The sequence below is a fragment of the Netta rufina genome (genome assembly GCF_964035555.1).
Source record: "Netta rufina genome assembly, chromosome: 1".
NCBI classification, from domain to species: Eukaryota; Metazoa; Chordata; class Aves; order Anseriformes; family Anatidae; genus Netta; species Netta rufina.
In genome coordinates, this window is record NC_140123.1 from 130,133,489 (window position 1) to 130,151,782 (window position 18,294).

The 18,294-nt window shown below is 39.0% G+C and overlaps 1 protein-coding gene across 1 annotated transcript in view; it reads left to right on the plus strand.

Annotated features, from left to right (window-relative positions):
* The window catches only part of SOX5 (SRY-box transcription factor 5), a 290,578-nt gene that overhangs the window by 174,618 nt on the left and 97,666 nt on the right, over positions 1–18,294 (plus strand). The window contains exon 7 of the mRNA XM_084290955.1: positions 17,845–17,968. Within this exon, the coding sequence (XP_084147081.1) occupies positions 17,845–17,968 (124 nt within the window). The remainder of the gene's footprint in view (positions 1–17,844; positions 17,969–18,294) is intronic.

Sequence of the window (18,294 nt, forward strand, 5' to 3'; positions counted from 1 at the left end):
CAGTAAAACCTTTATGCTACCTTACGCTGTAAAGTGTTGCATGAGAGCTGCAGATTTAAAAAATAACGACAACAACAAAACAGTTTAAATAAGTTTTGGAGAAATCAGAAAAAGTATTGGATGTGTATTTTTGAGTCTCTGCTTGTAAAAGTGCTTCATACCATAGGTCGAATAAAACTACAAAATTCACCCACAATAGCTTTTCCATAAATAAAGTTATCATTGGAGGCTAATGTCTTGAGATGTTTCAAGGCTTCACACAGGTATTGTGGGTCACATTAGGAAACTGTGAATCCTTCTGTTTTGTACATAATAAATTCTTGTTGTCCTTTATGGGTTACACAGTACAGAACCGCAGAATTCCCTCTGTCCTAGGACTGAGTATGGGTAATACTGCAGTTCAGTAATGTTACCTGGAAAGCTGGGAGGGAAAAGGCATATGTCTGTTGGTTGGCTGTAGAGAAAATGTCCTTCTGAGAGATTTGGGGTTATACAATTTTGTCCCTGTTCAGACAGGAGAGTGTGTACTGTGCAAGCGAAGCTGTCGGAGGTGTGTGATAAATACTGTTTGCGTTCTGTTTTAATTTTCCCTTGGGTATCACCATCTCTTGCATGGTGCATGCCTATATGCTTGCATATGTGTGTGGACTCCTGTGTGGGGGGCATCTGTTTCGTGGGTACTGTGTATATATATATATATATATATATATGTAAATATCAGTACATGTGCACATACACACATATTTATATTTTAAAATAAATACCAGAAATGAGTTTTATAGATAGCTTCCCTCATTTGCTTGTGTGGTGTGTGAGACGTGTGCACTCACATCTACCGGGAAAATGTGTGTGTTTATAATTCTTTATGGGCACAGATGATGCATGTGTGTATACAGACACAGACAAACATACACTCACATTGTAACACATTAGATGCACTTAGATCTATAGGGCTCACTATTGACTTTAATTAGAATATCAGCATAGACTTCTTGTAAAAGACAACTTAGTTATTCTTTCTTTTCTTCTGAATACATATTTAATGTATTTATGGCCTGAGGTGAGAGGTAATGAAGTTTTATTCCAACGGCTGTGTCTGAGGAAGGTTAAGACTCTGGAAAAATGAAGGTGTGCAGCCTGATCAACCTTTGGGTGTGCTCTACTGGTCCTTCCCTAGCACTCTGTCATTTCAAACCATGACAGACACTATCAGATCATTCTCTTCAATATATGCTATTGCAGGAGAGTGCCAAACCACGGCAGTTCTTAAAAAAGGCTTCTAAGCAAAATGTAGGCATGCAACATTAAAGTAAAGGTGCTGAAACCATTTGATTAACTGAAGATGCTTCTTCATGATTACTTAATAACATGATGGGAGTTTGAAGCTTGTCATTAATATTGTCATTTGTCTAAAAAATGCCTTCTAAGTGCTGCTGGGCACCAGGGTGACTAAGCACTGCATTATCATCTGAGCCTGGGTCTGCCTCAGCACGTTGTTCCATTTGGTGCATCAGGACAGTCTGCCATTCAGCCCTAGAGGACCCTAGGAAAGGCATTTGCAGGCAGGGACTCGAAAAAAGCACAGCCTAAGCGTAATTGCAGCCAGGCGCTTCCACCGGAGGAGTGGCTGTGTGTGGAATCAGAGTGTCCAGCTGTTCCGGGAGGATTACGAGGGCTTTAATGGAGAGCACAGATGGAATCAGTACTATTGTCCGGAGTATTCTGGGGCAGAGGCTAAAATGTGAAGGATGATCAGTAGAGAGCTGATTGGAAAGAAAAAAAAGAAAAAAAATAATAAGAAAGAAAGAGAGGGGAAAAAATCCTCTTGTTCTCTAAAAAGCAAAGGGATTGATGCTGTCCAATGGCAAGGGTGCACAGGAAATAGTTCCCAAAGCTTCCTTTCATGGTTAGCAGGCATTGTAAAGATGGCACAGGTCATGTGTTGTGTGCAGCTGTTTAGAGGTTCTTACAGAACTGTTAGAGACTTAGCAAGGCCCATTATTCAAGGCTCTAAGGCAGTTTTACTGGATATGGACTACTGCAATTGTATAAGCTCTCCATTGTGTGAGTACTAATTTAGAGTGCTACCATAAGCCAGCCATACAATCCACGCTTCCCATGAATGAATGAGTCATCTTGATGAAAAGGCTCAGAGCACACAGCCCTGACTTTTAGTCTTAAAGGGACCCGATGTGTTTGGAATGGATCACATTTTAATGAACAAACTCCCTGGCAAAACATTTTGGTTTTGAACTGCTAAAATAGTCCTTTTCTTTTTAGGGAAGGATATCGTACCCAAAGACTTTAGATAGGTTTTCGTTTGTCTTAGCACATGTTAGGCATTTTTGTAATTACTGATTTGTTCTGGGATATTAAAGTGTTACTAATAAGCTCATGTAAACATAACAGGTTTCAAGGCCACTCAGTAAGCCAGCAATTCATGTCCTAAATCATTCCTTTAGGTGCCAAGGAGCCCCATGATTGTTTTATTCAAAACTGTTTGGCTGCAGGAATGCAGCTGTTTTTTGTTAATGATGTCCATGCACATACACAAGCGATGTGTTGTTACGTAGCACTGCTGTCTTTCTACTTTCTTGTCTCTGGAGAATACGAGAGTACTGTCAGGACCTCTAATGCAGTTGTACTGCTGTTTGGTAAAGTCGTTCTCTGTAGAGTTCTTATCTGGATGACTTAGGGCCAGACTGAAAAAGAGGATTTGCTCTTTGATAGCAGGTCTTAGATAGCCTTCGGGAACATCTAAACTGGGGGATACGGGAGGGCTTCCCGAGTTCATGTGCACATCCTGTCCAACCATTATTCAGAAAGTCCTTAGAAGAGCCTTCATTCCCGTACATGATCTGAAGCTTTGGGGACATCTGAACTTTCACAGCACCTGCCGATTTGAACTGAAAGGTTTCTGTAGTTCTTCTGTGCCTGCCCTGGAACTGCTCCAGGCTAAACACCTAAATGCTCCTGACTGAAGTTCATCATGGTCCAGAAACAAGGCAGAGCAACGCTGGCATCAATTGACAGGCTCAGCCACCAGCATGACAGGATCATAAAATGTAGCTGTTTCCTTTCTAACATGCCTCCGTAAAAGTAGGGGTAGTCCTTGTTTTTTTGTGTGCAGTAGCCTCGTGAAAGCTTAGCACTTGTCCATGTCGTGGTTCCGCTCGAGTGGGCAGCCGAGCTCCACCACAGCCGCTCTCTCACTCCCCCTCCTCAAAGAGGAATGGGGAGAAAATATGTGAAAAGGGCTCAAGGATTGAGATAAGGACGAGAAAATCACGCAATAATTATTGTAACGGGCAAAACAGACTCGGCATAAGGAGATAGTAAGATTTATTGCCTACAACTAACAAGCGAGAGAAGTGAGAAAACAAAGAAAAAAACCAAAAGCACCTTCCCCCCCCATCCACCCTCTTCCACCTCCTCCCCCCGAGCGGCGCAGGGGAACGGGGAATGGGGGTTATGGTCAGTCTACAGCACTTCTTCTCTGCCGCTCCTTCTCGGTCACTCTCGTCCCCTGTGCTGTGGGGTCCCACCCACGGGATGCAGTCCTTGATGAACTGATCCGGCGTGGGCTTCCCACAGGCAGCAGCTCTTCCAGAACTGCTCCAGATATGGGTCCGTACCACGGGGTCCATCCCTCAGGAGAAAACTGCTCCAACCTGGCTCCCCTACGGGCAGCAGCTCCTGCCAGATCACCTGCTCCTGCGTGGGCTCCTCTCCACGGGCTACAGGTCCGGCCCAGAATCTGCTCCGGCAGGGGTCTTCCACAGGCGGCAGCCTCCATCGGTGCAGGGCCACCTGCTCCACCGTGGTCTCCTCCACGGGCTGCAGCGTGGAACCCTGCTCCACCGTGGTACTCCATGGGCTGCAGGGGGACATCCTGCTTCACCATGGTCCTCACCACAGGCCGCAGGGGACTTCTGCTCCGGCGCCTGGAGCACCTCTCCCCCTCCTTCTACACTGACCTTGGCGCAAGGCTGTTCCTCGCTCCTCTCACTCTCCCGGCTGCTGTGTGGCGCAGCGTTTTTTCCCTGTCTTAAATATGCTCTCACAGAGGCGAAAAACAACATCGCTTATTGGCTCGGATCTGGAAAACAATGGGGCCCTTCCCAAACATGGGGCAGCTTCTAGATCTTTCTCACAGAAACCACCCCTATGGCTCCCTGCTACCAAAACCTTGCCACGTAAACCCACTACAGTCCAAGAAATGGAAAGAACAGGAGTGGGGCTTCTGTTTCCTTCATGCAGTTCACATGGTGTCTCCCACATCTTGGGAGAAAAGTCTGAGATCCAGAGGTAGTTTGGGGACAAGATGTTTCTCCATATTTGCTGAAACTGAGCTTCATACAAAAAGAGACATACTGTTCATGTCATAAATGGAGCAAAAAAGAGATATCACTGTTCAGTATCTAACTAGTGATGACATTTGAGCTTGCGTTCTGTTCCTCAGATGCCTAGTTGTGGTTTTTGATTTGATTTTAATTATTATTTTTTTGTTATTGTTGTTGTTGTTGTTGTTTTTGTTTGTTTTTTTTTTTTAATATTTCTGCTGAGTGCCATGTGTATCAATCTGTGTTTGACTTCAGCAGAGCAAGGATTCAACAAAAAGTTCCTACAGGTCAAATTTTGCCCTTAAGAAAATGATTCTTATTACAAACTCCATTTTCTGAGCTGAATACTACTTAAAAGCTAAAGGCATCTAATAAATCAAATACTACTTCATTTTTTCATCTGCTGGTTTCCTCCTTGATCTCTCTTAGTATCAAATTAAGTTTATTGAGCCAGCTTTGTTTAATTGGTTTAATTTTACTTGTTCAGCAGCATTGCCAGGGTTGTACTTTTCAGATTCACAGCTTTGAGTGAAAATATTCCCTGTGACTGGCAAGAGGAAACAAAAACAAAAGTATCAGAGACATCCATCCCTGCCCATGGCAGGGGGGTTGGAACTAGATGATCTGTAAGGTCCCTTCCAACCCAAGCTGTTCTGCTGTTCTATGATTATTAAAGTGTTTACATTTTCTTAGGTAAAATGCTTCCAGAACTGAAATTTGGAGCAGAAAACATGAAAGAAACCTGACAGTTAACTATCTTAAAGCAGTTCTTATTGAAGAGTCGGAACTAACATTTGTTTTATTGCAAGTCAGGTCTACCACATGAAGCATGTCGACTATTAGTGCCTAAAAAAAAAAGAAGAAAAAAAGCCCAGTCACAGAAGATAAGCATTTGCACAATTGTTTATCTGACAAAAATAGTGGGGGTTTCAAATAAATCTTCACATCTTAGTCATGCCAGTGAGTGAGTGAAAACTATTCAAGGGCTTTTCCTACTCTCCCTTCAGCCTAACTCAGTAGCATCAAGTACTGTCGTGTCTTGTGACACGACCAGAGCCCTGAGGATCAGCAGATCCTCTAGTTACATTGGAACTGTGGCTGTCCCACACTACTAAGAAACAACATTGCTGATTTGCATTGGTGAACCTGAGCAGGAAGCCCCTGATTTTCAGTTGCACCAAATGTCCAGCCCCAGAATCTGTGTTCTGGTCTAAAACTTTGTTCTCTGTCTTAAATTGCTTAAAGAGAACTCGGGAGTACTATATGACCAACAGTGTTTCAGTATAAACTGTGTTAGGAATAAACAAATTGATCAGAAAATTCTTTTTTTTCCTAAAGAGAAGTAGATGGAATTAAAATGAATTCTGAATGGCCATGGTGTATGCCTAGAAGAATAGCAGAGACGGATAACATCACTGTGGTATTTTCAGAGTTTTTTACACTGCTCTTTTATATCCCTCTCCCCCAGACACATCACATCTACCTTTCTCTTTAGTATGCAAATGCACAATTAAAAGCATTCAACAGATAGAGATGAATAAGCTAATAAAGTGTGCCGCTAGTAATTTATTTTCATTAGCTGGGAGTATGTGGAAGTACCCCAAAGAGCGAAGTGATGCTGGAAAGTTGTAATAGATACGAATCTACTAACTGCCTTTATGTAAGACAATAGATGTTGTGAATATTCAGCTTCCTCTCCAGGCAGTGAGCTAGTATGGTTAACCAAAATTGTTGAGTAATTGTTCCGTGGTTGAGAACAAAATGCTGAATTAAACTGTTCCCAGCACAATAATTGTGTGATTACAGCATTTATGTTGCTGGCCAAAAGAACAGTCATTAGGTTTGGAAGACTTACCAAAACCACAGGCTCAAAAAAAAAGAAATGCAAATCACATGTAAATTGTCCTGTAATACCTACGGTGGCTTAAAAATTGAACTAGGAGTATGGTATGTGTATATTTAAAGGCAGGCAAGCCAGAAAAAAAAAAAGATTTTACATTCAAGAACTACTTCGGACTAGGAAGAAAATAGCCAAAGATTATTCATTTTTACTCTGTTGTACTTTTCCCCCTCTTGTGAGATCCTGCACTTCATATATTATGAGTGTATTCTGCTTTGTGAATGCTATTATATTTTTCCCCACTGCATACCAATCAGATATTGTCTGGGAGTTGTAAGTTAGGTTGGGCTCCCACACCTAACTAAATCTTGGGCCAAGCCAATTCAAAGAGCAATATACAAGGAAGGCAGGCAGCAAATGTTTATCTGATTGCTGTAATCCACCAGTAAAATTAAAAATTGATTTATGATGATAGGTACTCTTGTGAGGTAGATGATTTTCTTCTCCGTTGCATGGTCCATATCTAGGAGTGCCAAAGAAATGTGTTCGCCTAGTCTTTTTGTGTTGTCCTCATGTTGTTTTTCCTCAAATTTCTAATATTAAAGGTGGAGGAGGAAGGCAAACAGAAACTGAAGGAGACAGCAAAAAAAAAAAAAAGAAGTCACAATGCTTAAGTCAATTAAAACTTTTGTGCCTGCAATTCAGTGCAGTAAACAAGCTATTTGGATAGCTGGCTACCTGGCTGTACACAGCAATCAGAAGGTTAGGTGTCTGTACTCTTATCATTGTATCTACAGTTAACTGTAGCTGTATTGCTGTCAGCTTTAAATGTATTGCTGTCCCAAAATTATAGGCACAAGATGAGAGATTGTCCTCAAACCTATTAGAAAAATGCTCCCAAACTTCTGAAAAACATTTTCAAATGATGATTTTGGCAATGAGGAAAAAAAAAGCATCAGGACATGAAAGGAAAAGTGGCTAGGTATATATATTTAAATATTCTTTCTTCTGCAACTTGAATACATTTTTACTTTTAAAATCGAACTTTTGATAGTGATACTAAACTCTATTAAGGAACAATTCGACTGGCGAAAGGGACAGTCAGAAACAAGTCCAAACAGCTGAAAAATTGAAAAGAAGTCTTTATTGTGCGTTTCCCTGGGCAGTAGAGGCTATCCAACACTAGAAATGTGTTTTCCACAGAGGTTTCTACTAACATTTGGTCTTAGTTTTCCTGGCCATTTGTCCATCATATTTAAGTGCAGGGGTTTTTAAGACCATGAAGAAAGCAATAAAACTCAATAGAAAATAATAATAATAGTAAAATGTCTTTTGGAAAGAATTGCATTGAGTTGTTGTAGCAACTAGTGCACTGAAACTGATGTCACTGGAGACCAGCCATACGTTGAAACATGTATCTGATTTAATAATAATTAAAAAAATGGGGAAAAGGGAGCATTCAAAGGGCTTAATCAGTGGATTTAAGTGTAAAATTTTCTGAACAGACCAATTTCTGCCAAAGTCTACGCTGATCAGGCCATGAAGAATGTTTGCTTCCCCATACTATATTACATTGTATACTGTTTTATTAAGTATGTCCCTCAACCTTTCAATTAAAAAAAAAAAAAAAGAGTGTACAGACTCTTAATGTGGATTTTGTTCTCCAAGTCTTTTATATGATTTTTTCTCTTTCCATATAGTATGATTATAAGTGAATGACTTTGATAAGACTTTCATGTTTGTTTATACCATTGCACTATTCAGCAACTGAACGGGTTTTGAATTTCTGCCCACTACATGATATTAAATAACCCATTTCTTGCCCACCGCCTACACATAAAAATTGTTATGTTTGTTTTAATTAATGATACTCCACTTGTCAAAGAGATACTGAGTGAAAAATACATCTTGAAACCTTAAGATTTTATCTAAAAGAATACCTCTTCCTCTTTCTTTATTAAAAATCATCTTTATTAAATCATATTAAGAAAATTGGCAAAAACAAACAAACAAACAAACAAACAAGAAATAGCTGTTAAAAGGCAGAATTCTGATGATCTCTGTGTCTTCTACACCAACCAGTTTGAGTACCCAAGACTTCTGCGTTAAGGGTTATGAAAGTAGAACTGCTTTATATTATTTGATGTGACTTCAATATTTTATTATATGTAAAATCTATTCAAGGCAATGTGTCATGCATGGCCCATAATGAGTGGCAATAGAAAAGTTGAAATATAAGGCCAGATTGTGGCACACTGCAGTGCAAGAGCGTTAGAGGGGAGGTATCTTGCCATGGTGGGAGCAAAGGAAGACCAGGATGAGAGGTGGGCTTGCCTTTTAAGTCATTTATGTTCCAGTGAGGTACCACAGCACACCCACTAAATTCCTATTTTATCCTTACCTACATTATAGACCTTCATTCTGTTAAGCAGTGTTTGAACTACGAGCTGATTGCTACTTTTGATTCAGTTTTTCTCCAAGAGTGTCTTGGGGTCATTAATACAATAACAAGTCTCTTAATGAAGGCAGCTCATTATTAAGTGGTTTAGACATTAGATATTGATCTATTCAAGAATTTGGACTTTACCATTGTGTCAAAAATGAGCTCATGGCATTTGCCTTCAACTGCACAGCATTTTAAATCCAAATGTTTCCATATTAGAACTGTTCTCCCTATTTCAGAGATTTAAAAAATCCCGTTTGGAACAGTAGACAGGAAAAAATAGTACTGCAAGTTACACATTGAAGTGATTTTTTACTTGGATTTTAATATGCAGATATGGTACAATCAACAACAGGTAAAGGAAAGAGTGTAAAGATGGTCTTAACACAGATGTTTCTTAATAACTTTATATGACAAAAAATACTGGTCAGCTCTGTACAATGGCATAACCTTGCTCTTGCCATCTATTTCTTCAGCTCTTAGGGAAAATGCACTAAAGAAATCTTTGAATTAAATAATATAAAATAAAATAGAATTTTGCTTCTGATTCTGCAAGAACACATGCCAGTACTTAGTAAATGAAGGAGCCCACTGCAGTGAGTAGGCTTACACCCCAAAAGCTGTGTCCCTTCAGTCCGTATAAGAGCAAGAACCACAAATAAAATAAATGTTTCCTTCCTAATCTGGAATCTGTCTTGGGCAGCTATAGAGCCAACATTTTGTGAGGACACAGTGAAGAAGCTGGTCCTGTTTGCATCCTTTGCATGAAAACATTCACAGCAATACTTATGGTGTCAGGAGAAATGCAAAACCACCTCAGAAGTATGGAAGAGAGAGCAGGGTGGGGCAACCGGCCTTGCTGCCTGTGATGAGGTGTAATACTACAATTTATTTCTTTACCTGAATCCATTGATTTGCAGCATTCACAGAAGTTACTGGAAAGGCAATTTGGGTGATTCCTCTTCCTGTCCTCCCCTATCCCTGTGTCACACACTAGTGCTGATCCCTGCTTCCCATTCCTTCTTCTTACAGCATACCCATTGATTAATAATGTTAGTATTTGCATAGTCAACCTTGTATGCATTAAAAAACATGCTCTTACAGGAAAACACTCTAGATTCTGCACACCTCTTTTGACTGTCATACCTGTCACTCTATTTCTAACAGCATCAAAAAAGGAACAGCCCTTACTTAACACAGAGCTGCCACAAACTGTCCTATTTGTTCCTCTCTCTTCCTTAGTAGCAATAGTTAATGCTGGACCTTCCTTCTTAAGCTCTTTCGACAATGTTCCATAATACTGCCACACAACAAATTTTATCTGGTAAAATGGGAGTATTGGATATACCAAAGAAATTACTTTGGAGAAAGAGAGAGAAGTGGGTTAGCACACACACAGAAAACGCAGCCACTCCAGTCTCTTTAAGGAGAACACGGAAAATCAGAAGGAAACTACAGGTAACTTCTAGAATGCTGATATGAACAACATCAAGGGAAGTATACTTATTTTTGTCTCTGATTCTTTATTGCGTGTGCAAAAAGCCCTGAGTTCATTATAATTTGAATAATGGAACTGACATATAATAGATCAGCTAACTGTGAAAAACAGTCCACATGTGCAGCTCAAGAAATTATCCTACATGCTGTCTTTTAAAACACATCAGGAAATCTCACACCTGTTTTCTTTTCACTGACAAATGTTTCCCTGAATAGCTTACTGCTAGAGCCGTCAGCGCTGGTCCAGAGCTCATTGGGAAAAGCATTAAACAAGCATCTGGGAACTGTATGCTCTATCATATGCTGTAAGGCAGCATCGGTTATTAATGCAAGCTCATAGACTTTCCAGTTTGAAGGGAGTGACTTTGCAGATAACTTGCTACATGACAGTTACATTTGGGAGCAAGTTGCTATTAGCCAGGAAATACACAGATAGAGGACAATATGCCATATAAATCATCAGTTGTGACAGTCACAAGTTGATGGCAGCTTTCCATTATAGTCCTGGCTTGTCCTTCTACGAAGGGTACTACCAATTAAACAAGACAACTAGGTGCTTGGAAGCTATGGAATAAGAAACAGTATTTGTGTGAATTTTAATTAAGGTGAAATGAATCAGATGAATCAGTCTGGCCCAAACATTGGTCATCATACCTCTAAAGACAATTTTGTGCTCTATGCTAACTTTAGCCTCTTCATGGAACAAATGGCTCAATCAACCAAACAATGGATCTTTTTCCTCAAAAAAAAAAAAAAAAAAAAAAAGTGCACATTGTTTTGAATGTTGCTCCAGAGCTGCAACTGACTTTGATTAGAAAGGGCAGTTTAGAGAATATGTTTCAGTCTTCCAGCGTAGCTATTACCTGAATTAAGGTAGGTTGGCTAACTTGTCCTTCAAGTCCTGTTTTTGCTGGAGAACCCCAGCCACTGGGGTGCTGCAGGGCCTGGAGCAGCCATTCATGCATGAACTCTTAAGATTTTGACATAAAACAACTTCATACTGGAATGAATTTCAGTGGGTCTTCTTTTTTATTTCAGATGGCCTCTTCCTTTTCAGTAGGGCCATTTGTGCAAATGCCTTCGTGGCAAAATTGCTCTGTGGATAACTTCCATGCTAAGTGGCACAAGCCAGAATACTCCTTGTTATGTGTCGTCCCAAATGGGAGAAACACATTTTCTCTCCTCTGCATGATTTTTCTGTACCAAATCAAATAGAAAAGAAGTGTTCTGAAGTTATCTTAGTTACATAAATCAATAAATAATACTGCTTTTTCTTCCCTTAGAGGTATCCAAGAGATGCTTCTTGATGCAAAAATACGTTTTGGCTCATATCCTTCAAAATGCTGCTAAAGGTGTTTGTCTCTCACCAGACATTTTGTTCCGTAGTATGAAGTGGAGGAGGGAAGCCTTTGGAAGCAAATTATTGACATGGAAACAGCTACTGTCTGTATTATTTGGCAGTTTAAGGCACTTCTCTGCACTTCAGTTAAAAAGGCTAAACATGTTCATTCAGTAGTACTTAAAGACTTTTTGATGAGATAATTTTGAGATGGGTTCTGGTGGTGACACCTGGATTCTCTTGCAGGACTGAGCAAAGACAGAAAGTTTCCTGCCTGGAAAAGCCTTGCCTTTTAAAACAAAAAATGTTTGTTGATGTAGTTCTCTGGATTTCAGTTTCCCTCAAAGTTCTTTTCACGTGTTTTCTGTGAGCCAAGGTGCATGCATACAACCTATTACTTGTTAAGACAGATTGTTACCATATTCCAGCAAACTAATAATTTTTTCTACACTATCATTCTGAATAAGATTCTCTTGTGGTAGTGGAGTTAAAATAGGAGGTATTTTTTTCTGCCTAAATAACCTTTTTCATTCTTCTTAAAAGATTGCCACTTTTCTACTATCAGTACCACTGTTTGTAAACAATTGTCAACAGTGAGGTGCTACTATTGAATGGTCTGGGGTGTTCAGGCAAGACGAATTTTGATAAGTACTGGTATGAACTGTGACAGCCTCTTATGCAACAAAGGAAAGAGTAATGTTTAGGGCCCAAAGCATCTGCTGCAGAAAAACTCTCAAGTGAGAATCAAGAAGAAACACTGATCACAAAATTCTTTGCCAGGAACTCCTATACCACCATGCCTGGCCGTGGAGTGAGCTGCTTCTCAGCAGTAAAGGCAAAGCATTTGGTCTTTAGAGCATGAGGTAGGATGGGTGTGCTGTCTGTCTCCTGTGCATCTCTTCTTCTGGGCATACATCTTCTATTTTTGCTTCTTAAGCATTCACTAAGCACCCCATAAAAATCCACCTCAAACTCACTGTGAAAGTGATCGCTGCATTACCCAGATGGGCAAGTCTCCCTGTTACATAGATTTGGGACACACTTAAGTCGATTTAGGGAACTGGTATAGGGAAGAAAATGAGGAGAATAACATTTTCTTTTCTTATTTTAAACGTCACTGTAAGGGAAAATAGCAGATTGTAGTTATATGAGGACATATATTTTTATTTCCCTTAAGATAGACGTGGGGGGGTGTGAGAGAGAGAGAAAGAGCTGGCCAACACATGCTAATTAAAGAATCCAGTCCTCAGCAGAGTGTGCGCCACTGTGAGCCAAGTGTTTCTGGAGGAAGGGGGACTGATGCAAGTAAACCTGTCATTTTTGAAGGACATATTTATGTCATTGCATGGTAAATGTACATTACATTCTTTTATATACAGCAGAAGAGATACTTAACTTCTAAACAGGTTGTGGGCAAGAAAATACTCATACAACAATTCGAAGTTAAAAGAATCATTCAAGCACATCTATGGTTCTAGGAATGTAAAATTTGAACTTCTTTGAGTAACTGACAATGGTAACTCAAATGAAAATAAAAATTAGACACACATCCACATGAAGAAGCCATTTAGGAGATCATTTCAGAAAAGATGCTCGTGCAGCTTGTGAAGGACATCTGAACAGCTCAAGGGTAAAGGACTGCTTGGAGTTTTGTTGGTTTGCAGAGAAGGGAGTGTTGCTTTTTGCAGCCGTCTTATTCACACTGAGTAATTCGTTACTCCGTCACCAGTCTCACTGAAATTGATAGAATTTCTTCTGAGGAACTAGAGGTAGGTGGAAGATCAGTATTCACCCCTCAGTGTAAAGTATTAAACATGGATGCCAGGAACTGTATTGAACTATTTACCTTGGAGAGAGGAAAACTTATACAAAAGTTTATGCTAATAAACATGTAATGAGCAACTACGGAAATTAAATTGGTGTATGTGTATAAGGATAAAACAGATAAAACTAACAGTAGCTACTATGTTAGGGGCTTAGGTTTGCTGAAAGTATGGGTTTATGTTATTTGAGAAATATTATGAGCCTGATGAATTAAGCAAGAATCACGTGAGGGGAAAAACTGTGAACTTCTAGTAAAAGATTGTCAGGATGCTTGGGCATAATGGGCCAAAATAAGGTCATGCAAGCTATCCTGATTCTGGTATTTCCTAAGCCTTGAATGCTTACCTTTGCAACCTTATTGTTTTGTCAAACTGTTTTGTATTTGCAGCTACTTATATAATGACCCAAAGTGCATGTGGCATTTTACAGAAAATGGAGTAGAACTGCAATTGTCAAGTGTTTGCAATCTAAATTTATATAAGTCACAGCAGGAGCTAGTAACAAACAGTAGGGGTAGCTGTTAAAAACATACTGCTTAGTGCTTAGGTAGCTGTGGTAACCATCGTATGTCCCTAAAAGAAGGTAAGAGACCAAAATTTAAACAGAAGTATTACGCTTATAATGAAGCCAGGAATTCTGTGAATTTGGCATTAGCTGCACCGAATGCACTTACTTATGTGAGTGCATTTGTTATGGTCAGGTCATAAAGGAAACACATAGATCTGTGAAGATACTGGCCTAGGTTTCCACATCTTGAAGCTGTTCCAAGTTTAATAACAAATTTCTTTTGCTAAGGGTAAGTCATTTAAGGTCAGATTTGAAAGGCATCAAAGCAAGTAAAGATTCAGAGAGGCATTTCCCCAAACTGAAAGTCTTTACAGGCAACTCTGGTTGCTTCAGTTTCCCACTTGCACAGTAAATACAGTATTAATAACTTGTCACATGCTCATACTGTTTTTCTATTGTTAAGATCTTTAGGGCTAGTCTCCCTTTTGTATTTTAAGTGATGAGTATGAAGGGTCCCTGATACTGGTGTGGGCTCCAGTTAAAACTTGGTTTCAATTTCTGCCACTCCTAAAATATTTTGCCATAACAGAAGATGACTTGCTCTCCTCATCATAAATAAGAGAGGCTGTTTGAACTCTTGTTTAACCACTTACTTAAGGGAAATATTTCTCAAAACCTAAATGTCAAGTGGTATGGTCTTCCTTCCTTCCTTGCAGCATGGGCTTCTCTCTTGCATCAAATTATTTGTCAGAGATATGTGAATGAAAGTACAAATTCCCTGAGCGGTGAACTGACTTCGTAAAGAACTACAACTCTCATGACATTCTGTTCATTTCTTTGCTGTTTCCTTTATGTCAGATTCCTTTTCTGTGCATAACACACATCTGCAGCCCAAGAGTACTTATGGTTAATCAGATATGTGGTGATTGCATTAAAACTGAGAGAAAGAGCAGGGAACTGTTTGTTCAGTTGACATTGGGACAATAATATGTGTAGTGAAAAAAACAGGCCCTTGGGAGATTGTATCTGCATCATCCAGACTAATATGACAAAGTACATAAGAAGTTACACGGTGAGGTTTTAGCCCATTAAATCCATTGGGATTTAAATTACAATCTTTCAGGAAATTACAACTAAGAAGAGTTAATCAATCATATAGAGAGACTGGCAAGTGGACAATCTTGACAACTCTATTCATTTTTTTATTGCTAAAGATGTGTTAGTATTTTGTGTACATATATTTGTCCAGTAGCAGAATAAATTGGAAAGGCTGAAAATAGCTCTGGTTTGTAGTCCATTACATTGAAATTAGAAGTGAAGAAATTATTGTTGAGAAAACTTTGGATAGTATGCAAACAATGTAGCAAAGCAAAACTTTTGTAAGAGCTGTTAATTGATGTAGTAATAGCTAAAAAACAACAACAGCAACAAAAGGAAAATACCCTTCGCATAAAACTCAGAATGAAGGGCCTGTATTCTGTGCCACTTGAAACAGTTGTATCCTAGCAATTCTAGGTAATAATAATAAACATACAAAAGTTAAAATGTGGTAGTTAAATGAGCCATAAAAATGAAGAGTAATTTGTATTGTATTGTGTCAGGTAATCGGATTAAAATAAAATCATAATTGCACTTATTTGTATTTGGGAGAAAATGAAGTGTAGCTGTTTGAGTGGTGCTACATACATTCCATCCTGGAATGAAAATCACATTGTTTTGACTGCGTTATTTCTGTATCCATGCAAACCATCCTCATCACTCTACAGTCCTTACCTCCTTAACACAACTGGGTTTGTGTCATTGAAATTAGTGGATCTAAAGGCCCTGTGGAGAGACAAAGGGGAACAGTGATTTGAAAAAAAAATAAATGAATTGCAACAGTCAGGTTTAAGAAGAAAGGGCATTTTCCTGGTAAATGTTTTCCTAAATGGGAGTTTTTCAGTGTGGTGTTTTGCTCGTGTATTTGGCAGTCACTTGGAATCAAGTGCAGACTTGTGCTACATTGTGGGCTTGGCAATGACAATTTGTGTGTGTGTGGTGCTTTAGTTATATTAGCCCTGGAGGCAGAGTTAACACTTGCAGTGGGACAAGAGTATTTGCAGTCATCAGAGAACTTTGCAGTCAGCTTCAATAACATCACTCCATTTTTTTCACTTTTTTTTTTTTTTTTAACATTTTTTTTGGCAGCAAATCTCTTAGTAGAACCATCTGTCTTTCTATTAGTGTTTTTGAGTCCTGTTTTGAAGCTTCTTTGCTTGGCAAAGTCACTTTCATCCTTGGAAACCATTTAAAAAAAAGTTCTGTGGCTTTTTGCCGAAGAAGAGTACTATGCAAAAATTCCACAAGGCTGTTCATTTTTGTTCTAAAAGAATACAGTTACTTTGTCTTTGTCTTTAAAAAAAAAAAAAAAGGCAAAAAAAAAAAGACGAAAAGGCAAACATTGGACTGTTAGTTCTAGGGTGACTGAGTGATTATGAGAAGTCACGTTTGAAATGTTTTTATCTCCTGAAGTCCAGTTAAAGTACATATGCCTTATAGTTAAGAGGATGAGAACAGAAAGCAGAGTACTGAAGTAACAAAAAACGAATTGAGTTCAGTGAATGGAGCCACATCTACTCCAGTTTCAGTCCCAATCTTAATCTCCCACTGCAAGGATTTCCATCAACCGCACTCTTTAACTTCATCCTTGCAAATTGTTTCAGACTATAAAGATACAGGCAGCACACATATAGGTGTTGACAGGTCCTGGCATAAATTAAGAGGTTACGATCCCAAATTTCATATCACTCTTTGTAGCAGTGTTGGGTGAACTGAGACATCTCCTGGATCTTCAGGAGATTAAATTAAAATAAAATTAAATTAAAATGCTGTACTCTGAGCTGTGGCAGCCAAAGAGCTGACACAGATTCTCTTTTGCCAGTTCTGCTACACAGGCAATAATGAAAGGAGTAATACCTTCTTATACCTCTGGCTAAAAACACTTGTCTACCAACACCCTAATTCTCCTTGTTTCTTAAGTCTACAGACCACACAAACTTTTTTTTTTTTTTTTTTTTTTTTTTTTAATCTGTGGTAATGGATCTATACTTCCAATGCTTCAGCTTTACAGTGCAATTACAAATCTAGAATGACCTTTCTTAAAAAATGAGTCATTCTCTACTGACTGATCTACAGAAAATAAAGTTTTACTTGTCAGTACGGTGGTGGGTGGTGTTTTGTTTGTTTGTTTGTTTGTTTGTTTAACTTAAAACTAGCTATTTAATTGTTTAATCTAGCAAACTTTCTGTTTCTCATCTGCGTGAAATACAAAGACGTTGTCCAGTTCTACTAATTAAAACCTCTGGCAAAACTTGGTAAAAGCAATAGTATTAGATGCTGTGCCATGGCAAACTTCCAGTTTTGATGACTAATTTCTGCATGTCTTAAGTCTTTTGCAGTATCCATTTACAATATAATATTTTCCACTTCCTGGCTTCCATGGTTGTATACGGTTGCTGTGCAAAGTTGAACAGCTAACACTTTAGACATAGCTGTGTTATATTTGTGAATAAAGTGTCTCAGCTTTTTTCTTAACATCTCACAGACTTTGTCTTTTCACGTGTACATATAAATTCACATATATGGGCAGAAAAATAGTACTGACTGTGCTGTACATTACTTTTGCACATGTTTGTACTTCTGTGTATTTGGATCTTTGTGTTTGTGCTCAGTCAGTATGAAAGCTACTATTTGAGACTAAGATTTTGTTGCACAATACGATAAACCCCACCCCTCCCCGTAGTCAAATAGAACTGAGGGTTATGGACTGTGGGGGGAATAATTAATTGGAAAACAGGTATGCGTCAGTGCAATCTTTTGATTTATTTTGGATTAATGTGATTCATATGAAGTGTTTTGATAATTAAGATGAGGCTGAATAGTTGATGCTACTGGAACATTATGGAGGAGCATATTCAAACCTGACCTCACAGAGTAGAAGTGAGAGGAAGCATGTAAGCAAACATTTTCCCCTAGAAAAAATTCCACGTTTGATTTTCCCTCTCCTGTTCAGCAGGTCCAGGGTCAGCTGCCTCCATTAATGATTCCCGTATTCCCTCCAGACCAACGAACCCTAGCAGCAGCTGCTCAGCAAGGATTCCTTCTTCCTCCTGGTTTCAGCTACAAAGCGGGATGCAGTAAGTCCTGTAGACTTTTTTAGCTGGAAGTGGTTATAGGGCACATTTTCATGCCAATCTGTATAGAAGTGTCACCTCTCTAGCCCAGTGGACAAAGCTAGTAACTTGCACAGATGAGTTTAAAAGGAAGGAGTAGTCAGTGTTGTATGAGAAAAGATTGTCAGATAAGTATGTGTTTCAATGTAACAGCAAAACATTTCACACAAAAAGAAGATTTATGCACCTTCTTTCTGACAGATCTTTTTGACAAGTGAAGGCTCATGACCACACAAACATACATAGATCTGAAGAGAAGCTATTTGAAATTTCCCAATAAATTTCAACAC